This window comes from Zootoca vivipara, chromosome 7, assembly GCF_965207765.1.
Source record: "Zootoca vivipara chromosome 7, rZooViv2.hap1.1, whole genome shotgun sequence".
Lineage (NCBI taxonomy): Eukaryota > Metazoa > Chordata > Lepidosauria > Squamata > Lacertidae > Zootoca > Zootoca vivipara.
Genome location: NC_142590.1, coordinates 43,384,972 through 43,412,955, shown reverse-complemented (window position 1 = coordinate 43,412,955; position 27,984 = coordinate 43,384,972). Strand labels below are relative to the sequence as shown.

The 27,984-nt window shown below is 44.0% G+C and overlaps 1 protein-coding gene across 2 annotated transcripts; it reads left to right on the top strand.

Moving 5' to 3' along the window:
• The first annotated feature begins 5 nt into the window (after nucleotides 1-5).
• On the top strand, nucleotides 6-27,255 carry LOC118088621 (vitamin D3 hydroxylase-associated protein). Of its 2 annotated transcripts, XM_035122481.3 has the most exons (16): nucleotides 6-144; nucleotides 4,747-5,012; nucleotides 6,663-6,776; nucleotides 7,981-8,124; nucleotides 8,542-8,675; nucleotides 10,499-10,705; nucleotides 12,691-12,731; nucleotides 13,280-13,404; nucleotides 14,342-14,467; nucleotides 16,934-17,031; nucleotides 21,020-21,119; nucleotides 22,123-22,166; nucleotides 22,657-22,696; nucleotides 23,853-23,961; nucleotides 24,315-24,460; nucleotides 26,578-27,255. In XM_035122481.3, exons 2-16 carry the CDS (start codon nucleotides 4,803-4,805, stop codon nucleotides 26,710-26,712), a joined length of 1,773 nt encoding a protein of 590 aa, XP_034978372.2. In that variant the 5' UTR covers nucleotides 6-144; nucleotides 4,747-4,802; the 3' UTR covers nucleotides 26,713-27,255. The 2 variants fall into 2 exon arrangements, with proteins under 2 accessions (XP_034978372.2, XP_088530214.1); XM_088674088.1 differs by lacking the exon at nucleotides 6-144 and having other exon boundaries at nucleotides 4,880-5,012; nucleotides 8,030-8,124.
• Nucleotides 27,256-27,984: the final 729 nt, after the last annotated feature.

Genomic DNA, 27,984 nt, shown 5'->3' with positions numbered 1-27,984 from the left:
TGTAGTGCTTCCTGAAGAAGGAAAAAGTTCACTTGCTGAACCCCTACCCCATTGGCTGTATTCCCTGGGGCCACCCACTCCGAATGCTGAGCAGCTTGCGCAATTCCTCAGCTTCAAGGGAAGAGAAGGAGATTAGAGGAGAAGGTAAGTGGGGCTTTTTTTGTGTAAGGGAAGAAAATTAGAGAGCGTGAGAAAGACAAAGTGAGATTTAAGAATTTGACTTATGTGACTGTGCATTTGTCTGGAAAGTGCATCTACTTGATGCACATTTATACAAGGAAAAGGGAGGGTAGAGTCAGAGGAAGGTAGTGCAGTGTCTCCAGGAGTCCATAGGAAACTCCCTTATACTGAGTCCAGTATATTGACTACACTGATTGGCAGTGACTCTATGGGATTTTAGAACCAATCTGGAAATGCTAGAGATTTAACGTCGGATCTACTGCATGCATAGCAGATGCTTGACCAAGGTTGTTGTTTCTTTCAATGTGCACATCTTTCTCTGTGTGTGCATAGGCTGCTGGCAATGCATGCATGCATGCATGTATGTATGTCCAACTCTGCCCATATATGTCCAGAGCTAGGCAGGAGGTAGAAACTGGATGACTCCACTATTCCAGGATAGGGACCCTGCAGTCTTCCAGGATAGGGACCCTGTTGGACTCCAGCTCCCATCAGCCTCAGAATGGTATGGTGGGAGTTGCAGCCCAGCAACATTGGGAGGGCCACAGGGTCCTCAACTTTGCACTATCCAAGCAGGAAAGCTAGATCTATTTATTTTTAAAATGAATTAAAATCCTGTTTTTTATTAAATCGGCACATGTAGTAATTAACTCCATAACATTTCACTGGGGAGAAAGCAACTAATTCTGTATGTATTTGGTGAGCCTTCCTTAGTTGTGTCCACTTTACAATTGGTAGGTACAGAGCAGTGAAATTGTAGGACAGTGTCAAGCACTCTGTATTCAGAGTCCTTAGCTTGTTCCACTGAAAGGAGGGATGAGTTACTGAAAAGGCTATCTGAGAAACTTTCCAGAGGGCCTCCAGGCCCTATCTCCATCCTTATTTATCTATTTAAAATGTAGAAAAACATGTTTTCCCTCTATCACTATGTGGAACTCTAACCCAAATGAGGCATTTTATTTTATTTTTAAAATTGCTTATTTTGAAAAAGTTTTTTAAAAAATTCATTACATTTCAGCTAAATAGCATAAATTGAACATATGAAATATGCTTATAATGTGTGTGTTTGAGGCAAGAGGATGTGGGAAGAAGGAAGAACCGTGCTTATTGTGGCATTCAGCTAAATGAACTACAGTGGTACCTCAGGTTACAGACACTTCAGGTTAGCAGGCATCCCCAAACTGCGGCCAAACAGATGTTTTGGCCTACAACTCCCATGATCCCTAGCTAACAGGACCAGTGGTCAGGGATGATGGGAATTGTAGTCCAAAACATCTGGAGGGCCAAAGTTTGGGGATGCCTGGGTTACAGACTCCTCTAACCCAGAAATTGTACCTCGGGTTAAGAACTTTGCTTCAGGATGAGAACCATAGCTTCCAAGTCTGGGTTAGAAAAATACGGGACCACAGCAGACTGGCACCGGAAGTTGCGTAGAAGCAACTTCCGGTGCCAGCGCTGCCCGATTTCCAGCCCAGGAGCCGAGGCTCCATGAAGGTTGCCCAGCCACCCAGCCAGCCCTCTCCTCCTCCCTCAGCCCCCTTCCCTTTTCCTCGCGGAGGCTCCGGAAAGGACCTCCGGCATTCACCTCCTTCCCTTCTCAGTCTGCTCGCAAATGCAGCAGCAGCAGGAGCAGCCAGCAGATGAGAGGTGCGCCACACACACACACACACGCCACGAGCGCGCGCACACACACACACACACACACACACACACACAGCCTCCTCAGCCAGAGGCGATCCCGCTCGCCTCCTCTCCCCGGATTCTGCCTGCGCCTCGAGGGGTGCAACAGCCCTGCTGCCCTACCTGCTCCCTTCTCTCGCTTGCATTCCTTGAAGCCAAAACCCCCCGCACGCGGGCGCGCGAACTCCTTTAAGTTCCCTGGCACGAGCTGGCTGGCGAGATTGAAAGATTGTGTTGCTACCGCTGGCTTTTTTCCTTTCCTCCCCCCTCAGGAGGAATCCGCCACCCATTCCCTCCCTGAGCTGGGGGGGGGCGTTGGAGAGGGACAGAAAAGCAGCCGATCCGAAGAGCGCACACGCTCCTCTGCCGCCGGGCGGGGGGGATAGGGGCCACGTGGAAGGGGCTCCCCGGGAGGAGGGCATCTCCTCTCCTTCCCCAATATTACATTAATAAAGAGGAAAAAGGCACGGTGAGGGGGCTTGGAAAGGGATGTGTTTGTAGTAGCAGCCGCGGCAGCAGCAGCTGGGGAGGAGGAGGGCGAGCATTGATGGTGTAATAAAATAATAAACTGAAATCCTGGAGTTTGATGGGGGGGACGGGGAAGCAGAGCTTGAGCACGAGGGACGGGGGACGGGACAGACCTGGAGAAGTGCGCTCGGTGCAATGCAAAAAAAACCCAAAACACGCACATGCACTCCCACACACCCTCCCCTTCTTGAACGTCCGGGTCTTGCAGAAAGGAGATCATAAAGGAGGGAGGGGGAGGGGGAGGAGGAGGAGGAGGACAGGAAGAAGAAGAAAGGGAGAAGAGATTGATCATTTTGGATTTTCAAGAGATCATTTTTATTACAGTGGGCGTTTGAAAAGCAGGCTCTGAACATTATCCACCGATAAAGGGGGTGGAGGGTTGGGAGGGGAGAGAGAGAGAGGCACAGGCTGCTGCTGCTGCTGCTAGAGGAGCCCGCCAGCAGCCACCGAGCGCTTCCCTCCGTCACCTCCATAGAGATTGAACCAGCTCACCGCCGCTTCTAGCGCGTACTGAGACAGCCCCACTAACTTAATTACACAGTGCACAGCCAAACCCTCCTTAGCATGCCGGCTACCAATCCCTGAGGGAGACTCTGCCAAGGCGGCCAATCACAAGGAGAGAAAGGGGCGGGCACAGAGCTGAGGAGGTGGACGAGGTACGGTTGGTTGACGGGAAAGAGCACCACATTCACAAAGACGGGCACAGTCTCGAGAAATCGTGGTAATTACGGGATATTTCGCCGTACGGGATGAAGCCGGAAATGGCTTTAAAAAACGGGGGTTTCCCGGAGAAATCGGGAGACTTGGCAGCTATGATGAGAACAGAAATCGCGCAGCGGCAGTGGGAGTCCCCATTAGCTAAAGTGGAACCTCAGGTTAAGAACAGTTTTCAGGTTAAGAACAGAGCTCCAGAACGAATTAAGTTCTTAACCCAAGGTACCACTATAGTGTCATTCTTGCTTTGTTTATTTATTTATTTATTTGGTTTTTCAAATTACAGTTCTACAACCACATATCCAACATACAACATAAAGACAAGATTCCATAGAATCTCCTGCACTTCCCTCCTCCCCTTTGTGGGTCCTCCTGCATCTTTTATAATAATCCAAATCTTTCACATCTCCATTCTATCCAAAATTCACCATTGAACTGCAAGTGTTATTCCAATCCTACTTAGTGTCACTCTTATAATCACACTTGAAGTTCATACTTCCAACCAGGGCGCATTAGGCAAAGTGACGTGTCTGCCAGCAACAGAGGCTAGCAGGGCAGCAACAGGAGCAGCCAGCAGCCATTCTTGAATTCCTCAGCCATTTCCTTCTGTTGCTACATGTCTTGTCCTGAGACATTTAATCTTGCTTGCTGTCTCAAGTATGGAGGAGGATCCCACTCCATCCAGAGGCAGGTTTAGGGGAGGGCGACTGTTTCAACCACACTGAGAGCTGAGCCCAGAGGGCACCACAGGGGTGCTTCAGCAGTGACTTAGAATAGAAGGTGAGAGGCTGGAGGGGTGTGTGTGCTGAATTTTGGCATCGCACAGGGTGCCACTGAAATTTGAAAGCCCAAAATCGACCACTGTGCCACCATCAGTTTTGAATCATGGAATTGCCCGACATAGGGCTTGAACTTACTACCCTGAGGTTGAAAGTCTCATGCTCTACTGAAAGAACTACAGTCGTACCTCGGTTTACATCCGCCTCCGTTTACAACCACCTCGGTTTACAAACACCGCGGACCCATCTGGAACAGATTAATTCACTTTCCATTACTTTCAACAGGAAAGTTCGCTTCAGGTTAACTATGCTTCTGTTTAAGTACAGACTTCCAGAACCAATTACACTCATACTTCGGGTTAAGTATGCTTCAGGTTGAGTACTCCACGGACCCGTCTGGAACGGATTAATCTGCTTTCCATTACTTTCAATGGGAAAGTTCGCTTCAGGTTAAGTACGCTTCAGTTTAAGTACTCCGCGGACAGTCTGGAATGAATTAATCCACTTTCCATTACTTTCAATGGGAAAGTTCGCTTCAGGTTAAGTACAGACTTCCGGAACCAATTGTGGTTGTAAACCGAGGTACCACTGAATAGGGTTTGACTGCTGGTGCAGTTGGCTTCTGTACATGGAATTGTGTGTGGGGGGGGGTGTCATATTGTCCTTTGCCTCAGGGAGGAAAATGTCTTGGACCAGTCCTGCTCTCCAAGTTCATTGTCAGCATTCGCTTGAGGTGAAGGCTGTAAATGTCTTCCCGTGCATTTTGGGACATATGAAATTATCTGCAGCTAGTGGTGAACAGTGCATATAGAGTAGTTTGATACAATTATTTGGCCTTCACGTTATTTTTGTGTTGCCTTTTCAGAATCCCCAAATACTGTCTGCTGATCCGGTTCCAGAAAGTTGCAGAGTGCTTACACTATGATCCACGAATGGTTGAGGCAGTCAAGGCCCCAGGTTAAGATTGACCTTCACATTGTCCTTGCTCTGACCAGCAGCACAGCTGCAGCTTTCTTGGCACTCAAATGGATGGGCCAGAATAGGATCAAAAAACAAATAGAAGAAGCAAGAAGGAAGAGAGACCATGGCTTGGCTCAAATGGAAAAAGTTGTTCAGGAGTTTAAACAGCAGGTATGCATCTCTCAGATATGTGTGTGATATTCCCACCATAGAATTCTGTTGTAGTGACATGGGTTGGAATAATCGTTTGATGGAAAAAAAGAATTTCAGTGAACAATCCAACTTTTAGTACGATAAGATTTTGATTGTGGTCGTCTGGGAACAACTGAAGTAGAAAGACTGGTAAATGTTTGACATTAGCAAAACTCTACAGAAGGAGTGGGCAACTCTTATTAGCCCAAAGACTCCATTCCCCAGAGCAGTGTTTCTCAACCGGGGGGGTATGGCCCCCTGGGACCCCCCAGCAGGGCCAGATTTAGGTTTGATGAGGCCCTAAGCTACTGGTCCAGCCATAGCTGCCAAGTTTTCCCTTTTCTCACGAGGAAGCCTATTCAGCATAAGGGAAAATCCCTTTAAAAAATGGATAACTTGGCAGCTATGGGTCCAGCTGTCCTTTGTCAACAACAAATTATCATTGTTTTTTGTGTTGAATACGTGCTATTTTGTAATTTGTGGACCTAATAGGTATCTAAAGCCATTTGCACATGCTGCCATGCAACCAGTCCATAAAGAATGTAGGCACCCTATATATAGAAGTGAGCAAACCGGTGATATTTTAGGGAGCATGCTAACAGGTGAGACCCATTATTTACATCACAGAAGCCTACACACAACAAAACACTGTTGCTGTATGTAGGTTTTATTTTATTTGTTTTTTATCTTATATTTTGGAAATGTACATCCAGTACCGGTATTTTCCCCTTAAATTTTTTTTCGGGGCTCCAAGAGAGTGGGGCCCTAAGCTATAGCTTGTTTAGCTTATATGTAAATCTGGCACTGGCTTCCAGGATATTCCAAGGGGGCCACAGGTTAAATTATATAATTATAAAAATTATAAATAAAACATGCTCTGCTTACAAACAAAATAGCCACCTTTCTACTGGTAGAAGAAGGAGAAGAAGAGTTTGGATTTGATATCCTGCTTTAACACTACCCAAAGGAGTCTCAAAGCAGCTCACAATCTCCTTTGCCTTCCTCTCCCACAACAAACACTCTGTGAGGTGAGTGAGGCTGAGAGACTTCAGAGAAGTGTGACTAGCCCAAGGTCACCCAGCAGCTGCATGTGGAGGAGCGGGGAATCGAACCCGGTTTACCAGATTACGAGTACACGGCTCTTAGCCACTACACCACACTGGTAGGACAGGGGAGGAAAGGTTGAAAGGGGGCCATGGTCAGAAAAAGGTTGAGAGACACTGCCCTCGAGGGCAGCCTTCCAGATACAACATGCCCGTGATGGGCTGGGAGAAGCGGTTGGGGAGCAGACAAAGCAAGGGATATGATTCCTGCCTTTTTACAGCAGGTTGCATTAGGGAGTGGGGTATACACATCAAAAGTGTGTATACCCCACTCCCCCCACATCTCTCCAGTCTTTATCCAGGCATGCATGCAGAAGTCATTGTCAAAGTTCAAGCACAGATGAGTGCCATGCAAGAGCACTTGAGGGGGCTGCTGCTCTGTGACAGTGAGGGGGTGTGGCCTTGGGAGAGGGGTGTGGCCTAAGGAGGAGGAGGAGAGTTCTGAGGGCTGGATAGAGAGGCCCCCAGGTCTCAGCTCCCCATCCCCTCTCCACGAGAATTGCCATACGGTATGCTGTCTTTACAGAATCCTGGGGTACAAGCTGCTCATGTCCTTTCTTTGCCTGTGGCAGAGCTAGTGGAGAAGCTGAAGGAAGGGTCTTTGTCTCCAGAATGTGTCCTTTACACTTACATGGAAAAGGTGAGAAGAATGATACGTTGTGTTCTTCACCATCTTGATACTTTTACAAATATATTTGGCAGTATAGAAATCTTTTCAGATAAATCAATATATAGTTTATTTAACAGGTCCCTCTGGGGGGGGGATGCCCATATTCACAGTAGCCAAAATATTTGGACGTAACCCTGCACTATGCAGCCAGGATTATTTCAGTAAATTTGCACAAACTTACCATATTTTTCCTAATTTAGTTGAAACTCCCAACACCACCTCTTACAGTTAGGAATACTTGTTTAGGTCTTGGGTTCTTGCGTGTCTCAGTCTGCACTTTCAGGTCTAAAGCATAGTTTTGCCAGATCGTGATCACTTACTCTCTCTCACTGGATTTCCCACAGTTAAGATCCATTACTCTTCAGTAAGTTGGGGATTGTGAGAGCAACAAGAGTATGGTCAGGGCTAGTCCAAGACAATTTGCTGCCTGGGGTTGAGGAAAGAATGGCACTCTCCTCTTCCCTCTCAAATTTCATTTACAGAAGCTAACTGGACCCTCAGCTGTACCTAAGTTACACCACTCACAGGACAGCTTTCTCCACCCTTCCTAAAGGCTGCAAGGTAGCTTAGGGTGAATGAGGCAGGCCACATGACATACCCAACTCTGTCTTGAATCCTTGGTGCCACTCCCCACCTTCTGGCATCTGCTGCCCGAGGCTGCTGCCTCACTCTGCCTAATGGTAGAGCTGGTTCAGTGTAGGATTCAGTATTTTAATATTAACCTTGTAGTAATCTGTTTGTTGTCATGCTGGCCACATGACCTGGAAGCTATACGCCGGCTCCCTCAGCCAATAATGTGAGATGAGCGCACAACCCCAGAGTCGGTCACGACTGGACCTAATGGTCAGGGGTCCCTTTACCTTTAATCTGTTGTTGGATGCATTCCTGTAGAATCAGAGTATGCTGTAGCTCATTTGTAAGAATCAAAGTATTGCTTCTTCCAGGCTAGTAAGCTTTTGTGTGGCCACAGACACACTACGTCCCCAGTCCCGCCAAAGGTATCTTGGTTGGAATGTCTAGCTTCCTCTGCACTCCTAGTTTTGCTTAGGGTTGACGTAGCAGAGAAGCTCATTTGGATTTAGATATCTGCAGAATGTAAAATGCCGTATCAAAAGGAAACATATCTATTACTAATTCATTCTCCACCTTGTTCCCCTTGCTTTTCACTGAGAAGGCTTTAGCAGTTCACCAGGAGGTGAACTGTGTGCGCCATTTTATTCCAGAATGTGAGCAACATCTCCAGGAGCTGAAGAAACAGAAGGAAAGGGGCTTGTTGTATGGCGTGCCTGTCAGTATCAAGGATCACATTGCATATAAGGTGATTCCATTTCTCTGAGTCACAATGGTTATCTAGAGTTGGGTGCAGATGGATCAAAGTAGGACTACTAAAAGCCTGGGGAAGCAAATCTGGGATTCATATAAGAAAGCTTTGTAAGATTATGGTTAGAACTTCAAAACAGAGCATGACAAATAAAAACTGTTGACTGTTCAGCTATTTGGTATTGCAGCATGTACTGAGATGGCAATGCAAAGTGTGCTATTGTTAAGACTGTTTTTAAGCTGCACAGAATTCTTTGTTAGAATACCTGGCAGAAAATACCCCTAAGCAGGGTATGGTGTTGGATAGTTATCAAAACACAGAGCTAGTTCAGAGTTTTGATTTAGAACTGTTTCTCTAATAGTTTGAAAAACAACCACAACCATGCAGGCATTTAACAAGCTCCTTTGCTTCTAGGGTCACTTATCAACATGTGGCTTTGTCCAGTCACTTAGTGCCTTGGCAGAAGAGGACAGTGTGCTGGTCGAGGTGCTAAAAAGGCAGGGAGCAAATCCATTTGTAATCACCAATGTCCCACAATCCTTATTGAAGTAAGTTACCATGGTTAGTGGACACATATGCTTTTTTGTGTACCAGTGCAAGTCAACCTTGTGTACTGAATCAATTCACTCTGATTTTTGACAAAATGAAATCATACATGTAAAAGTTTTGCACTGACTCAAAATGTCAGATCCTGAGGCACATTATTCATCACCAGTGATGGGTATGAGATAGGTTGATATGTACCATGTGAACACTGTGGGCACCCAGGTTGGCCATTCAATTCCCTCCAAGAGTGATGGAACATCATCAACTTCCATTGTTCCCTAGAAAGTCCCACAGTGCTGCCTGCTCTGGGTGGTGAGCAGCTGGAAGACTTCTGGAAATGGTAGATTTTTAAAGGAGAATGAGAATATTAGCAAGCTGGAGGCAGTGTTGGACAATGGCCAATGATTTGGTTTTGGCCACCAAGTGTAACGTGACCATCTTTCAAGATGGCGAGTCTGTGTTTATTTTGTTCCTCCAGGAGTTTGCAGTCATCTTTGATGCAAAGAGTGTAGATAGTAACAATGTTTGGGGTTTTTAACTGGCTTGTTTTTGTTTTGATTTTATGTATTTGTTATTTTACGTGAACTGCCCTAAGATCTTCGGGTATAGGGCAGTATAGAAATTATTATTATTAATATTAATAATAATAATAATAATAATAATGTTGCAAAACAGGGACAAGCCTTTGGCTCTATATCTAGCATAGGTGAGAGGGACGTGGGTTGAAGGATCTTAAGATACAGCAGGGCAACAGACGTATTCAGATGAAGTTGCACTGAGTGCTAGTCACATATCAGGTTGCACTGAGGCCTCTAGGGAAGAAAGACACATAGGTTGCATTTAACTAACTTTTACTCAGAGTTGACCCATTGAGATTAATGACCATGACTAATTTAGGTTCCTAAATTTCAATGTGTCTCCTCTTCTCAGTAAAAGTTAGTTGAACACAACCTATAATGGCTATTCCACTATCTTTGCAAATACAGAAGCCTGCCATTATTTGGATCTTTCAACCATTCTACTGCCTGGGTAACAGCCCTGATAGCCTATTTTGAAATGTAGCTCTACAATGGAATGCATTCTTGGAAATTCCAAGCTAAATTAGTATTATGAGTATTTTTGCTCTTTCGGATATGGCCAATACCACAGTTCTGTTGCTCGGGCATTAAACATTGCCTAAACTCAAGGGTGGTATATCCTATTTTGCCGTTTGAGGCTTCTGCTGCTCAAGGCGGGTGCCTCACCCTGCCTCATCAGTGGGTTGGGCCTGCCTAAACTTATAGGTGGCACTGTGGTTAAACCACTGAGCCTAGGGCTTGCTGATCAGAAGGTCGGCGGTTCGAATCCCTGTGACGGGGTGAGCTCCCGTTGCTTGGTCCCAGCTCCTGCCAACCTAGCAGTTCGAAAGCACATCAAAATGCAAGTAGATAAATAGGAACCGCTATAGCAGGAAGGTAAACGGCATTTCCATGTGCTGCTCTGGTTTGCCAGAAGCGGCTTTGTCATGCCGGCCACATGACCTGGAAGCTATACGCCGGCTCCCTCGGCCAATAATGCGAGATGAGCGCGCAACCCCAGAGTCGGTCACGACTGGACCTAATGGTCAGGGGTCCCTTTACCTGACCTCTGTTTTCAGCCCATTATAGTCTGGCTGATGGCGCATGTCCAATACAGGGTGTTAGTATTTTGAATGCTGCTTATCTGCCAGCATTACGGATCTCTGAGTTCCATTGTGAGTTCAACAGGCATTTATTTTTAGCAAGTGCATTGAGGATTGCCTTCTAACAAACAAATGGGTAACTGCTGTATTTCTACCATCTTGTAGCTATGACTGCAGCAACTCTATTTTTGGCCAGACAGTGAATCCTAATGATCATAAGAGAGGCCCTGGTGGATCATCTGGAGGGGAAGGTGCCCTAATAGCTGCAGGAGGGTCCATCCTGGGATTTGGATCAGATTTGGGTGGAAGTGTCCGCCTACCCTCCAGCTTCTGTGGTCTTTGTGGGCTGAAGCCAACAGCAGGTAGGCTGAGGTATGTACTGAAAATATTGTCTACTGTGCAAATGATTGGCATTCGTTGGTATGAAGCATGAAAATTCTCCCTCATAATATAAATATTAGAGACCTCATTGGGAAAGATGATGAATGACTTCCTGAGTAGCTCTTGAACTTATTAGGGGAGTGATCTGCTCGATGGCACAGTTTAAAAATCATGGTAAACCATAGTTAATATTTACTGTGAACTTGAAGGAGGCTCAAGAGTTGGTGGAGCTGGACCATGGTGAACCTTTCTTGGGCAGTTGCAGTAATCTTCACTCAAGATTCTTCTGACGTCACAACTCTTATACCCTCAACTCAGTCTTTTGGTTATGTGGTGCAGTCTTAATTGGAGATATGATCTGTATTGCAAGAACTGACATGGAAAGTTTTTGAGATTGCAAGATCCTTGCATTTTTCAGGCCGCCATCTAAATGCAAAGCCTTTTCTGGCTACATAACTCAAAGATCATGATCTCTGTTCTCATCCTTGAGGGTCTAAGCAAATTGGCATGTGCAGCCTTATCTCCCAAGGAATGTGGATTTCTTTAATCTAATGTTAAACAATCTCTTGTTTATCATTATTAGGCATTGGAACTTGCTTTTCCTGATTCTGGTAACCTTGCAGAACCACCTTTCCAAAAAGTCACTCATCCTTCTCCCATTCCCACAAATTATATTGATTACATTAAACAATAGCAGGAATAACAGTATACATGGCTATATTCACAAAATCTTTAGACTCAGTTTGCAACATAATATCTGACTTAATAAGGTGTGTTATGTCCAAACTGGGGGTTGTAGGATTTTTTTTTGTCCAAACAAACTGTGATGTGAAGCTAAGGTGTGTTTTGGCTTACCTGTTGTGGTTTGTGTAAGCAAAGCACATAATTATCCCTGATTCGGATGCCATGCTAAGCCAGGAATCCTGGTTAAACATTGTTTAAAGCCATAAAATTACTCCCATTTCCATCTGGTGTGGTTTTAGCATAGCAAATACATGTGAATATTATGCTGATTGCAATACTCATCAAGCCATCCACACAGACATGCCAGCCTCTCTCAAATCCCATAAATCCCTTTAAAAAATATTTACTATGCATAGTTCAGCTTATAGTATAATTGTTGTTGTTGTTCGTTATTATTAATCACCTTACACACAAGCATCTCAAGGTGATGCACAATTAAAAAAAGCTTAAAACCAGTTAAAAGTGCAACAACAACAACAACAACAACAACAACCCAGCAGATATATTTAAAAAACTACTGGTAAACACACACCCAGGGCAGCAACCCATTTATGCAGCTGGGGAAGCTCGGCAAATGGACATTGATTTTGCCTTTCTGAGTGTGAAGTAATTGACTCAGCAGCCTACATAAAGACAATTCTCCATTATTTGCATAAATTTGCTGCTAAGAAAACTGCTTCTGATAAATTATTGTGTATATCCTTTCTTTCAGACGGAAGGACAGAATATAAATTCAATTAATGAATAAGGAAATCTATCTGATTCAGTGATAGTGAACAGATTTATTTATTTTTTTCCCATTGAAGAGGTTAAGTTCGGTTTCATTATTATTCTTGTATCTTTCTTGTCACAACTAACCACAGAATAAAACCTTGGATGGTTTCATTAGATCATGAGAGTTATTTATAGTCCAAAACATCTGGAAGGCACCAGCCATGGGGGGGAGTTGGTTTATGGCATTGCTTTCATGTCTGGTAAATAGCACCTTTGGGGCAAATAGCTGGGGGCGATTTTTGACAGGAAACCAAGGCAGGGTTTTGATATGGCTTAGGGCTCCACAAATGCTTTTCGTTCAACAAAAGTAGCCAGTCTGAGCATGCATTCAACATAATTCATTGTTTGGGTGGCCATCCTCCAAGAAGCTGGCAGTAGTTCTGGTGGCAGCAGAACTGTCCATGTATCAGATTTACTTTTTTACCAGCTGCATGTTCTGACATTTCTCTGTTCTACAGCAATTCAGGAGTAAGGGGCCCCATTGATGGAATACTCACAGGTAAAGGACCTCTCCCTTTTCTATCCAAATTCAGAAAGGTCTGAAGGATCACTTTTGATTGAATGCAAAAAGTGCATGTACAGTATGTGCTGTGGCAGGATGATTATTGGGTGGGTGCGGTGGTTGAATGTGTAGTTGAAAGACACTTTTCAACCACATTGGTGGGGTAAGGATGTGATCTCCCCAAAGTGATGAATGGGTCAAATTTAAACAATGTCCACCCCAGGTATCATTCCAGCTTTAAACTTACATTGTTTTTGACTAGCGAGTTAAAAGTGGAATCAGCTCTCACTCCCCACACTCCATACTTCAGTTGGGTTCTTCACCCATTTATTTGGTGCAGTTGTATGTTCACTCATTCATTCACCCTTTGCCTTTAAAAAATGCAAACTTAAAAATATATATGTTATGAACCAGTCCTAGGGATTGGAATGCACTTCTGTCCTTCTGTTAGATGGCCTCAAGATATCATTCCATATCTGACAGTCCCAAATCCTATGGGTTGTGCATTATGTGCAACCATGATCAGCTTCTATTTTCAATTGAAGTTCCAGGAACAGTGGGCCCAATGGCAAGGGATGTGGAAAGTCTAGCTCTGTGCATGAAGGCTCTCTTATGTGATGACATGTTCCAGCTGGACCCCTTCGTTCCGCCTGTGTTTTTCAATGAAGAGGTACATAAAAGATTACATTGCGAATTGTTCAGTGTGTGGGGGTGTTTTGGGTGATATTTTAGAGAACCACATTGCTACTGTAGCTGGACACTGCTCCTGAATTTGGTAGCCATTGTCAGAGTCACTGCAGAGGGTGCCTTGGTAGCAACCTATGTTGCCTTAGGAACTTTCTCCCCCTTTCCCTGCTATGAATTTTACTCATTCTGCATTAACTTGATTCCCCACTTTGCTCTTTTGCTCCAAAACATCTCCTTACACTGAAACTAAACAGCTCTGTAATATTGCATTATTATCCTGCTCTTTCATACATTGAACAAATAATGGAGCTTTGCCCCTGAGTGTTAAGCAAGCCCAAGCAATTTTATGTAATATTTTTCAATTTAAAGGATATGTTCTGATTTAAATTTAAATTCCTTATAACAATTAAGGGTTTGGTTGTGTGTCCTTAAACTCTGAGAATACTTATTGCTTGCTGGGATAAAGCACAGAGAGAAGTGTGTGAGTGTTTGTAGAAACTACTCTACTGTGAGTTGCTGTTCACATTAGTTGCTCCTCCCACTTTTGCCTCTGGCTCTGTACACCATTGGTATGTGGCCCTCTGAAGATTTCCCAGAAGGAAATGTGACATTAGGATGAAAAGGGTTCCCCATCCCTGGGCTGAAAAATTGTTGACTAGCCCATGATAACCCAATAAGCTTCGTGGCTTCATGACTATTCTGAATCTCCCCAATCCCAAACCAACACTCTACTCTAGTACTCTACTTTAATTGTTTATGCGACTGCTGGTTTTGGTAGCAGCTCTATGATGTTTGAGATATCTAGTTCAGTGCATAGTACAAAAGCAATCCCCCCCCAACCAATACTGATTTCCACAAATTGATTGCAAATCTCTCCATCCATTGATGATATTACCTGGAGGTTCTCTCCTCTCTCCTAGGTATACTCTAGTTCCACGCCACTTCGGATTGGCTATTATGACACTGATGGCTATTTTTTGCTTCCTCCCTGTATGAGGCGGGCTGTGCATGAAACCAAGAAGCTTCTCCAAGAAGCTGGCCATACGGTGTGTACCTTTGGGACTGTTGCCCTTTGCATTTATCTGTGTAGCCAAGTACAAAGAAAGTTAATTGCAAGATGGTTGGCTCTACTCATCACAGCACATTCAGTCCAGTTCCAGAAGCAGTCTACAAATGGCTGTTGTTAAGCGCTGAGGACAGAATGCTCAGTCTGCAGAATAGAGTTTTCTTGGAAGTGGGAACACTGGAAAAATCTAAAAAAAGGTCTTTGTCAGCTGAAGGAGCATCTCCACCCCCATCGTTCTGCCTGGGCACTGAGGTCCAGTGCCGAGGGCCTTCTGGCGGTTCCCTCACTACGAGAAGCCAAGGTACAGGGAACCAGGCAGAGGGCCTTCTTGGTAGTGGCACCCGCCCTGTGGAACACCCTCCCACCAGATGTCAAAGAGAAAAACAACTACCAGACTTTTAGAAGGCAACTGGAGGCAGCCCTGTTTAGGGAAGCTTTTAATGTTTGACAGACTATTGTATTTTAATATTTTGTTGGAAGCTGCCCAGAGTTGCTGGGGATACCCAGCCAGATGGGTGGTGTATAAATAATAAATAAATTATTATTATTATTATTATTATCATCATCATGGTGCCTTCCATTGTGGGGTAAATAGCCATTTCAGAGGTAATTAATTCCCTCCTGGGTCTCTACAGTACCAGCCCTAACTACTTGGATAATAATAATAATAATAATAATAATAATAATAATAATAATAATTTATTATTTATACCCCGCCCATCTGGCCGGGTTCCCCCAGCCACTCTGGGCGGCTTCCAACAAAACATTAAAATACAGAAATCAAACATTAAAAGCTTCCCTAAACAGGGCTGCCTTAAGATGCCTTCTAAAGATCTGATAATTGTTGTTCTCTTTGACCTCTGGTGGGAGGGCATTCCACAGGGTGGGTGCCACTACCGAGAAGGCCCTCTGCCTGGTTCCCTGTAACTTGGCTTCTCGTAGCGAGGGAACCGCCAGAAGACCCTCGCGCTGGACCTCAGTGTCCGGGTAGAATGATGGGGGTGGAGACGCTCCTTCGGGTATACTGGACCGAGGCCGTTTAGGGCTTTAAAGGTCAACACCAACACTTTGAATTGTGCTCGGAAACGTACTGGGAACCAATGTAGGTCTTTCAGGACCGGTGTTATGTGGTCCCAGTCACCAGTCTAGCTGCCGCATTCTGGGTTAGTTGTAGTTTCCGGGTCACCTTCAAAGGTAGCCCCACGTAGAACGCATTGCAGTAGTCCAAGCGGGAGATAACTAGAGCATGCACCACTCTGGCGAGATAGTCCGCGGGCAGGTAGGGACTCAGCCTGCCTACCAGATGGAGCTGATAAACAGCTGCCCTGGACACAGAATTGACCTGTGCCTCCATGGACAGCTGTGAGTCCAAAATGACTCCCAGGCTGTGCACCTGGTCCTTCAGGGGCACAGTTACCCCATTCAGGACCAGGGAGTCCTCCACACCCGCCTGCCTCCTGTCCCCCACAAACAGTACCTCTGTCTTGTCAGGATTCAATCTCAATCTGTTAGCCGTCATCCATCCTCCAACCGCCTCCAGACACTCACACAGGAGGGACTCAGGAGGGATAGCTAATTGAGAAAGAAAGACCAAAAGAAATAAAAGACATTTAATGTAAATGCATTGTCACCGTAAGGTAAGGGTGAGGGAAGGAAGGAATTCAGTTTGCATTTATAGATGGGCATACCTAATTCTGTAGCAACACATGAAGTGAAACACAGCCATCCTGTTCGCACTTCTCTGAATCTTGCAGGTCAGTCCTCCAAACAAGTCATCATCCTGTTCTCACAGGGGCTAACCAGTTGCTTATAGGAAGCCCACATGCAGGCCCCAAGCACAAGAACACCGTCCCCACTTGCAGTTCCCAGAAACCAGTATTCAGAAGCACACTGCCTCGACAGTGGGGGGAGAATATAGGGAGAAATTGTGGCTGGTTGCCATTCATAGCCTTATTATCCATGAATTTGTCTAATCCAAGTTGGTGGCTAACACTGCCTCCTGTGGGAGAGAATTCCATAGTTTAAATAGGCCCTGTGGGAATAAGTACTTTCCTTTGTCTGTCCTGAATCTTCAAACATTCAGCTTCATTGGACACCTATGGGTTCTAGATTTAGGAGATAGGAAGAAACACTTTTCTCTATCCACTTTCTCCACACCATGCATAGTCTTCTACTGCTCTATCATGCCCCACCTTTAGTGGCAGGGGAAGGTGGTGGAGGTGGACCGCACACGACAAATTAAGTGTGACATGCAGTTTGGCTAACAGGTTCCTGTATCTTGTATGTCTTGGGAAGGAAAGATGTTCTGTGCATCTGTCTGTATTCCGAGCAGACAAACAGCAGATGGGGAAAGAACGAATCCTGACCTCTGTTTGGAGCAGAAAGTTGGGGTGTGCTTGTGAAAGAAGACTTTGAATTTGCACCTGATACCAACCCTTTTTTGCAGCTCATTCCCTTCACCCCACCTTCAGTGGACTATGCCATAGATGAACTTTATTTCAAAGGCCTTTTTGCTGATGGAGGCTCAACTCTGTTGGCTATGTTGTAAGTAACTGTGACTCTTAAAAGGCAATACAAGGGAAGAGCAAAGAGGGGGACAAGAACCCTAATCAAATAATGCTGTCCAGGTATTCAAAGCATGACTGGTTCAAGACATTTTGCTGCCTGAGGGTGGAGCGGCCAATGATGGCCCCCTCCTGCCGCATAGTACGTCTCAACCTTCAGAGTCAAACTCTGAAGTAGTCAAATTAGTTCCCTGTTCAACAGTACTGTGGAAAGGGTCTTGCCAATTAATACTGCATTCTTAGCATGGGAAACTTCCTTGAAATATCCTGTCAGATCAGATGAAAGGGGCATCGAGCCCAGCATTCTGTTTTCACAGGAACCGGCCAAATGCCTCTGGGTAGCCCAAATGCAGAACATGAGGGTGATATCCCACTTCCACTGTTCCTCAGCAAGTGGTATTTTGTCTCTGAATGTGGAAGTTGCATTTAACCATCTTGACTAGTAGCAACTTGATAGTCCAGTCCTCCATGAATCTGTCTAACCCCCCCTTTAAAACCATCAAATTGAGTGGCTGTAGTCACCACATCCCAGGAGAGCAAATTTTGTATGTTAATCAAACAACTATTTGACTTTTAGAAGACACCTGAAGGCAGCCCTGTTTTGTTGTTGTTGTTTAGTCGTTTAGTCGTGTCCGACTCTTCGTGACCCCATGGACCATAGCACGCCAGGCACTCCTGTCTTCCACTGCCTCCCGTAGTTTGGTCAAACTCATGTTCGTAGCTTCGAGAACACTGTCCAACCATCTTGTCCTCTGTCGTCCCCTTCTCCTAGTGCCCTCAATCTTTCCCAACATCAGGGTCTTTTCCAAGGATTCTTCTCTTCTCATGAGGTGGCCAAAGTATTGGAGCCTCAGCTTCACAATCTGTCCTTCCAGGGAGCACTCAGGGCTGATTTCCTTAAGAATGGATAGGTTTGATCTTCTAGCAGTCCATGGGACTCTCAAGAGTCTCCTCCAGCACCATAATTCAAAAGCATCAATTCTTCGGCGATCAGCCTTCTTTATGGTCCAGCTCTCACTTCCATACATCACTACTGGGAAAACCATAGCTTTAACTATACGGACCTTTGTCGGCAAGGTGATGTCTCTGCTTTTTAAGATGCTGTCTAGGTTTGTCATTGCTTTTCTCCCAAGAAGCAGGCGTCTTTTAATTTCATGACTGCTGTCACCATCTGCAGTGATCAAGGAGCCCAAGAAAGTAAAATCTCTCACTGCCTCCATTTCTTCCCCTTCTATTTGCCAGGAGGTGATGGGACCAGTGGCCATGATCTTGGTTTTTTTGATGTTGAGCTTCAGACCATATTTTGCGCTCTCCTCTTTCACCCTCATTAAAAGGTTCTTTAATTCCTCCTCACTTTCTGCCATCAAGGTTGTGTCATCTGCATATCTGAGGTTGTTGATATTTCTTCCGGCAATCTTAATTCCTGCTTGGGATTCATCTAGTCCAGCCTTTCGCATGATGAATTCTGCATATAAGTTAAATAAGCAGGGAGACAATATACAACCTTGTCATACTCCTTTCCCAATTTTGAACCAATCAGTTGTTCCATATCCAGTTCTAACTGTAGCTTCTTGTCCCACATAGAGATTTCTCAGGAGACAGATGAGGTGATCAGGCACTCCCATTTCTTTAAGAACTTGCCATAGTTTGCTGTGGTCGACACAGTCAAAGGCTTTTGCATAGTCAATGAAGCAGAAGTAGACGTTTTTCTGAAACTCTCTAGCTTTCTCCATAATCCAGCGCATGTTTGCTATTTGGTCTCTGGTTCCTCTGCCCTTTCGAAATCCAGCTTGCACTTCTGGGAGTTCTCGGTCCACATACTGCCTAAGCCTGCCTTGTAGAATTTTAAGCATAACCTTGCTAGCGTGTGAAATGAGGGCAATTGTGCGGTAGTTGGAGCATTCTTTGGCACTGCCCTTCTTTGGAATTGGGATGTAGACTGATCTTCTCCAATCCTCTGGCCATTGCTGAGTTTTCCAAACTTGCTGGCATATTGGGTGTAGCACCTTAACAGCATCATCTTTTAAAATTTTAAATAGTTCAGCTGGAATATCATCACTTCCACTGGCCTTGTTATTAGCAGTGCTTTCTAAGGCCCATTTGACTTCACTCTCCAAGATGTCTGGCTCAAGGTCAGCAACCACACTACCTGGGGTGTACGAGACCTCCATATCTTTCTGGTATAATTCCTCTGTGTATTCTTGCCACCTCTTCTTGATGTCTTCTGCTTCTGTTAGGTCCTTACCAATTTTGTCCTTGATTATGGTAATCTTTGTACGAAATGTTCCTTTCATATCTCCAATTTTCTTGAACAGATCTCTGGTTTTCCCCATTCTATTGTTTTCCTCTATTTCTTTGCATTGCTCATTTAAGAAGACCCTCTTGTCTCTCCTTGCTGTTTTTTGGAAATCTGCATTCAGTTTCCTGTATCTTTCCCTATCTCCCTTGCATTTTGCTTGCCTCCTCTCCTCCGCTATTTGTAAGGCCTCGTTGGACAGCCATTTTGCTTTCTTGCATTTCCTTTTCCTTGGGATGGTTTTCGTTGCTGCCTCCTGTATAATGTTACGAGCCTCCATCCATAGTTCTTCAGGCACTCTGTCCACCAAATCTAAATCCTTAAACCTGTTCCTCACTTCCACTGCGTATTCATAAGGGATTTGATTCAGATTGTATCTTACTGGCCCAGTGGTTTTTCCTACTTTCTTCAGTTTAAGCTGGAATTTTGCTATAAGAAGCTGATGATCTGAGTTACAGTCAGCTCCAGGTCTTGTTTTTGCTGACTGTATAGAGCTTCTCCATCTTTGGCCGCAGAGAATATAATCAATCTGATTTTGATGCTGCCCATTTGGTGATATCCATGTGTAGAGTCGTCTCTTGTGTTGTTGGAAGAGAGTGTTTGTGATGACCAGCTTGTTCTCTTGACAGAACTCTATTAGCCTTTGCCCTGCTTCATTTTGAACTCCAAGGCCAAACTTGCCAGTTGTTCCTTTTATCTCTTGATTCCCTACTTTAGCATTCCAATCCCCTGTAATGAGAAGAACATCCTTCTTTGGTGTCATTTCTAGAAGGTGTTGTAGGTCTTCATAGAATTGGTCAATTTCACTTTCTTCAGCACCGGTAGTTGGTGCATAAACTTGGATTACTGTGATGTTAAAAGGTCTGCCTTGGATTCGTATCGAGATCATTCTGTCATTTTTGAGATTGCATCCCATCACAGCTTTTGCCACTCTTTTGTTGACTATGAGGGCCACTCCATTTCTTCTACAGGATTCTTGCCCACAGTAGTAGATATGATAGTCATCCGAACTGAATTCGCCCATTCCCTTCCATTTTAGTTCACTGATGCCCAGGATGTCGATATTTATTCTTGTCATCTCATTTTTGACCACATCCAGCTTACCTCTATTCATGGTTCTTACATTCCAGGTTCCTATGCAATATTTTTCTTTACAGCATCGGACTTTCCTTTCGCTTCCAGGCATATCCGCAACTGAGCGTCCTTTCGGCTTTGGCCCAGCCGCTTCATCAGCTCTGAATCTACTTGTACTTGTCCTCCGCTCTTCCTCAGTAGCATGTTGGACGCCTTCCGACCTGAGGGGCTCATCTTCCAGCGTCATAACTTTTATATGCCTGTTGTCTTTGTCCATGGAGTTTTCTTGGCAGGGATACTGGAGTGGCTTGCCAGTTCCTTCTCCAGGTGGATCACGTTTAGTCAAAACTCTCCACTATGACCTGTCCATCTTGGGTGGCCCTGCATGGCATAGCTCATAGCTTCTCTGAGTTATTCAAGCCCCTTCGCCACGACAAGGCATTGATCCATGAAGGGGCAGCCCTGTTTAGGGAAGTTTTTAATATTTGATGCTTTATCATGTTTCATGCTGGAGTATAATTTTGTGAGAAATCAATGTTTTCTGTGTAAAAGAGAACCGGATCAGCCTATCTCACCTTCTTCTTCTGTTGCCTTCCAGTGAAAGAGATATAGTCGACCCATGCTTGCAACCCCAAGTGGCTCATCTTAGAATCCCAAAATTGGTGAGGAAAGTTTTGGCCAAGTTTGTCAAACCCTGGGTACGTCTTGGACCTCTTTAGGTTTCATTTATATTACTAATCTTGTGCTGTTGCTGCTCCAGAGAGAAGTTTAAGAACAATGTTCTTATTATAAAATGTTGTGTGTAAAATGAGAAATGAGCTACAATGTCTGTGCCATTTATGTGCATTTCTTCCACTAGAAGCTACTTAGAGTTGATGTATTCTGAGATATTGTAGGGCCCAACCATTTTACTTAGATTGGGAGTGGGGAACCTTTAGTCCACCAGATGTTGCTGACCTACAATTCCCATCACCCTTAGCAACTATGGTCAATAGCCAGGGATTATGGGAGTTGTGTTTCAGCAACATCTGGAGAGCCAAAGGCCTGGTTTAGGAGGTTAATCACTTTTAGGTGGTTATTTACTTTTGTATTAGTAATTAAATGGTTTGGAGCAGATTTCTTCCATTATTATCTGGAACAATCACTGTGCCAACTCTTATCACTGTAGTTCAGGACATGGTGGTATTGAGGGGTGGGAAACATTGTAAAACTAGAGAGACAGAGGTGGTAGGCACAAGAAAAGAAAGATAGCAGGTTTGTCAATCCGGTACATAGGAGGAATGAAGAATTTAGCAGCTGGGACAGAAATCAGAACAGCAGACTCTGTTAAGACTCTGTTCCAACTGCAGTTTTGAAATGAAGGGAAGTCCAGGTGGACACCTGGTTTGTTCATCCCAGGCCAGGTACTGTTATTTCTATCCTCCATCATGCTTAGTCTAGGTGGTAGACTTGCTGTTGGAGCCAGATAGCCTATAGAAATCTGTAGAGCTGGTAGACCGGACTGCAATGGCCCATGAGCAAGAGTAACCTCTGGCTAGTATATTTGCATATAGTAAAGTTGATCCAGAAAGAAAGATTTATAATGTCATCAGTTTCCAAGATTAGAGATATTACTTTTGGGATTTCCCCCCAACAAACAAAAAAATTATATGAAGAAAAAACCTGCTAGTCCTAATGAATCCAGTTTTGTTTACGTTCTAGTTTCCAAGACTGGCCAGCCATCTCAATGCACTGTGTGGAGTAAGGTAAGAACTGCAATAGATTCTAACAAACATTCAGAAACGAGGCCTGCACAAGATGTAAGGGATGGTGCCTTACATAAGATGGGGTGAGGTGGGGAGGTTGCTTTCTCCAATCTCCTTCTGAGCTAGATTTCCTGCTGCTGTACTCTTATCAGTAATGTGCAACCTTGAGCTAGTATGACTTCAGATTCAGCAGCACTTGCTTGTGGTACTCCAGGAATGAACATTGCCAGATAACACTGTGAAAATCAGGGACCCATTGGAGTTGGATTTGAGGTCTGAAAATAAAAGGCATTCTTTATGTTAAATAGAACTTTGATGCTCTAGAATGTGGGGTAATGATAATCTGTACAATAAGGATGTCTTGGCCAGCCTCAAGCTTGTCTTGTCTTAGGTGCTTGTGATCTTGCTCATGCTTATGATCTTGCAGTGACAGTCTTCTGTCATTTTGATATTATCAGCTGTTTATTACCGTATGTCTTGCATGTTTCAGGTCTGTGAATTGCCTGTGGGAGCTGAATGACAAAGTGATGGTAACATTTTTTTTGTGGTGGTGGTGGTGGAGGGGGAAGGACAAATAAAAATTAAAGCTTAATCTGGGCTGAGAAATCAGTTTTAATACAGAAACTGTGCTATATGAATTTCACTCCATGGGTTGTAACCAATTTTAAGAGTAGTGCCACACCTCTGTGAATATATTATTGCATGCCACCCCAATCTTAATGCAGTTCAAGATTCCAGGGGTTCCAGGTGTGCTTACCCAGGGTTTGTGTTTCCTTTCAGGGATGAGGCACAGTGGAGACTGGGGTGTCTTTATGATATATGGTTTAGTCACACATATATACAACCTGAGCCTACAATGGAGGGTTCGCAGCACTAACACCCCATAGGGCCTCTCATAGCTGCAGCTTTGGATTCAAACAGAAATCAGCCTTCAGCTTGCTGCCTTTTCCAGCATGCAACCTTTCTTCCCCAAGGTCACATCATAGCCAACCCTAAAGCTCTACTTCAGACACCGGCTTTGTCTTCTGACACAGAGTTGAGAAAGGGGTCCCACCCATTTGCCATCTGGCAAGCCGGTCCTCTCAGTCCTCTAGAGAAGGAGGCACCTCTGTGTTCTCCTTATATGTTGTTGTAATTAACAATTGCAACACTTTGGAGACACTCTGTCTGGCTTTCTGAGAGACTGTTTTGAGCTACAGATCTATCTATACACATGTCTACAAATCAATTTGTTACAAACCAATCAGACTGATAGTATTTTGCACCTGCTTCAGCCCAATTTGGACAGGATGCAAATCGGGCCAAATAGGTTCAGAATTCAGTCAAATCTGGTTCACAGCCCTCCATACTAGTTTTGTCATCTAATCAGGGTTTCAATTTGCACTTTAGCAACCCAGCAGGTTGGGGAGGGAGTATGACCTGTAAAATTTTAAATGACCGAGGTCCAAGGTACCTGGGGGACTCTTACAGGCACCTCCCTCTTACAGCTCCACCCAAACTAATTCACTTTCAATAGAGATATTGTATGCAGCTTAATGGATATATTTTTGTATTAGAGAAATGTCACTTGAAATAAGGTGGATTATGCTGGCAGTATTGTTCTCAACAGATAACAACCCCTGCAGTTTCCAGACTCTTTCTAACTGCTCATCTAAACGCTAACATGCTCTTGCACTGCACATTCAGGCTTATCGTAAAAAGTTTGTTGACCAGTGGAAGAAAAGCAAGCTTGATGTTGTCCTCTGTCCAGTTCTGGGACCTGCCTTTAATCTTGGATACCCTTCAAAACTATTGGGTAAGCCTCATTATTCACAGAGTATGTATATTTCAATCACTTTTTAAAAATGATGAAGATTCTTGAATATCTGTCAAGAAATAGGACAGTTCTGAAATGGGACTGGACTTGCAGTGAGGCCCAGAATCTTCTTTTTGCCATTCTCCATTATAAGCCAAATGGAGAAATAGCAGTACTTAGGCTATTCCTGATTTTCTGGGATGGGTCTATAAACTGGGACTCGTTTTCACTAATGTGGCTAACCTGTTACCACTTAAGGCTGTAGGTTGGGGATAGTTTTCGCTCTGTGTATGTGTCGTTACTTCTTGTCAATTCCATCAGACTACTTCTTCTGCGTAATCTTTTTTCCTCAGCTGCCATCTCGTATACCATGCTGTACAATCTTTTGAACTTTCCTGCTGGAGTTGTGCCAGTCACTACTGTTACAGAGGCTGATGAAGAGGAGCTGGGACAGCACCGAGGGCACTTTGGTGACCCCTGGGATAAGAGACTGAAAGAGGTCTGCCTGGATTTAAGTGGTTCAAATACATTGACTACTTCTTGGTTATGGACTGATGTATATATTATGTTGAAGTTGATGAATTGTAAATTTTGGGTGACATTCTACTACTAATAATAACACATTTACTATATTCATTAGCCACGTGTTGTGGCTGTATTTCAGCAGGGGGTTGGATTTAAGCAATGTCTGAGCCGAACTTTTCAAGTTCAGTGGCTTTCAAAACTTGGATTTTTATGTCAAACTATTTGATCCCACAATGTGGCATTTGATTTCAGAATCGAACTTTGACATCAACACCTGAAATTGTCTATTGCATAAATGAGTTAAGATGATGTAACATATAAATTTACCAAATAAATATTATTGCAAGTCATCTATCAAAACTGCCAATGCTAACTGATATAAGGGTATGAATAATGCAACACCATCATCATGTTCAGCCTTTTCATATCCCTCATAAGCAACTTCCAGTGATGTGGAATGGAAATGGAGAAACACCGAGCATGATGATGACTTGCCCCACATATGCTGCAACTAAACAGTTACAGGAGATGTGGCCTCGGTCCAGTATACCTGAAGGAGCGTCTCCACCCCCATCCTTCTGCCCGGACACTGAGGTCCAGTACTGAGGGCCTTCTGGCGGTTCCCTCGTTGCAAGAAGCCAAGTTGCAGGGAACCAGGCAGAGGGCCTTCTCGGTAGTGGCACCCGCCCTGTGGAACGCCCTCCCATCAGATGTCAAAGAGAAAAACAGCTACCAGATTTTTAGAAGACAGCTGAAGGCAACCCTGTTTAGGGATGCTTTTAATGTTTAATCAATTATTTTATTTTATCTTTCTGTTGGAGGCCACCCAGAGTGGCTGGGGAGGCCCAGCCAGATGGGTGGGGTATAAATTATTATTATTATTATTATTATTATTATTATTATTATTATTATTATTATTATTTGGGGTGGCCATGCATTTAAGGTAATGTTGTTTGGACCTCGGTTGTTAAATGGTGACTGCTACATGTCACTTTGAGATACTGTCTAGTACTGTATGTCACCTGTGAAATACTGCCACATGTTTATTACTACTGCAAAAGCATTGGGTGTCAGATGCTGATGCCAAACAGCAAACGTATATACCCAGAGGATATTTGGAGAAGGAACAATTGCAAAAGGTCATTCATTATACAGTCGTACCTTGGAAGTAGAACAGAATCTGTTCTAGAAGTCCGTTCAACTTCTGAAGCGTTCAACTTCCAAAGAGTGGCTTCTGATTGGCTGCAGGAAGCTCCGTCGGATGTTCAGCTTCCAAAAGAAAATTCTAAAACCGGAACAATCACTTCCAGTTTTTGATTGTTCGGGAGCCAGAACGTTCAACTCCCACGTACTACTGTATAATGTTTTGATGCAAAATTGTTTCAGCATTAGGTGAAATACTGTGCATGAGAAATAGAGAATCTTTCTTAAAGGAAGGAAGAGTTTATGACAGGAGACTTGAGCCAAGAGTTGCAGGTCTAACAGCAGCAACATTCAGGACAGTGTTCATTTTGTAACAGGAAGGGGATCAAATTACAAAAAAATTAGGCAAATAATGCAATCCTTAAAACTTGTTCATTGCATATTAAGTGACTATCAGGGCATAAATGGTTGTCTGAATCCATCTTTAAGCAAAAGACAGGGGAGAGCAGCACTGGTGGATTATTTGGCTAACAGCCCAACTTACCCTGAACATTGACTACAGTTCATTGTTAGAGAGCAGTCCTGATGTTCCCTGTCCATGCAGAAACACAATAGCAGCTTTTTAAAAAATGTCTTTTGGCCAATAGCCCCCAAGGCAGCATATATATAGAAGGGGGGGGGGAGAAAGAGAGAGAGAGAGATCAGGAGTCTACCCTTTGATTGATGGGCAGAGCTTGATGATTGACCTCAGCTTGTTTTCAGAGGGTGAAGTCTGTGACCCTAAGTTTTCTGCCATTATGCATGCTTACTTGGAAGTAAGCCCTACTGAAGTCAGTGGGATTTACTTCAGAGGAGACAGGCACAGGATCAGGGTGCACCACTCTAGAAAGTTTGAGAGCCAGTGCTTAAGCATCCCCAGTAACTCTGCTCTTTGAACATCTCTTGCAGGCTGTGAAAGGTGCTGTGGGGCTCCCTGTGGCAGTTCAGTGTGTGGCATTACCATGGCAGGACGAATTATGCCTTCGTTTCATGAAAGAGGTGGAGATGCTGTCCCACCAAAGGAGACTGGAGAAAGCCATGTGAGCCTAATGCAGAAGGTCATTAGCCTCTAAAGAAGGTAGTTGTCTCAGGGAAGCAATCTTGACTATCAAGAAAACACACCTTTGGTTCCAGCATTTCCTTTGAATTACTTCCCCCCCCCCGACCTTCTGCAACTGACTGAAGAGGGATCTGTAGTAGGCTGATTTGATTAGCTGCATACTGATTTGTATTCTGTTCATTCACAGGGTATAAGCTTATCCAGTATCTAATATTATTTCCCCTCCCTTTTTAACATCACATTCTCTCTACAAATGAACACAGGAAGTCGTCTTATATTAGATCAGTTCATCACTCCATCTAGCTCAGTATTGTCTACAGCAGGGTTTCTCAACCTTTAAGAGAAAGAGGACTCCTTTCAAACCTCATTTTTTGTGTGCCCTCTCCGATGCTAATTATTGTAATGTTAGGCTCCACTAATGGAGAAAATACAGAAAACTGTTATGAAGTCAGTACACAATAATGTTTTTAAATGAATTCACTTTTTGTTCATTGCAACAATAAATATATACGTTTGAAAAATAGTAATGCTGGGACACTGTTTATTCAGTGTTTTAATAATGTATATAACAATACCATGGTTTCTATTGTTATTCAGTCATTCTACAAATTGGCTGGGATTTGAACAGGCTAGTTCCTCCCTCCCCCCTCCCCCCAACATTTCCTTTTTCTGGCTTTTTCTCTCTCTCTTCTTCAACTGTTGCTGAACTGCTCTTTTCATGCCAAATGCAGGCCACTGAGCATGCTCAGTTCTCATTGACCTGTTGCCACCCTCCCCTTTTTTCTTTTTAAAAATTCAAAGCCAACATTTTTCTACATACGTGAGGAGAGGCGGATGCGCCTCTTTTTTTATTCCCATTAAGTAGAAGGAACAATGACATACAACTAGAGTACTAAGTGTATAAAATGTTCTACAAACTTTGTATGTTGCCTTCACAACAACCCTGTGTTGAATCAGTTTTATTTCCATTTTAGAAATGGTAAAGTAACACTACAAGATTGTAACTTGCGCCTAAGGCTGCAGCAGAGGTGGGAGTGGAATCCCAAGTCTTCAAAATTTTAAGGTGCTTCTTAGATGCCTTCCAAGTATTTAGAGCAGTGCTTGAGCCAAATGGCCACCTGCTGTCTAGGATGTGAATTATCCAGCTCTCTACGAAATGACACAACAATCTAGCTTGCAGCAATGACAGCTTTGGTTTACATAGATTGAATGAAAAATTGTCAAAAGTCAGAGAAGAAGGGATTTTATTATTTGGG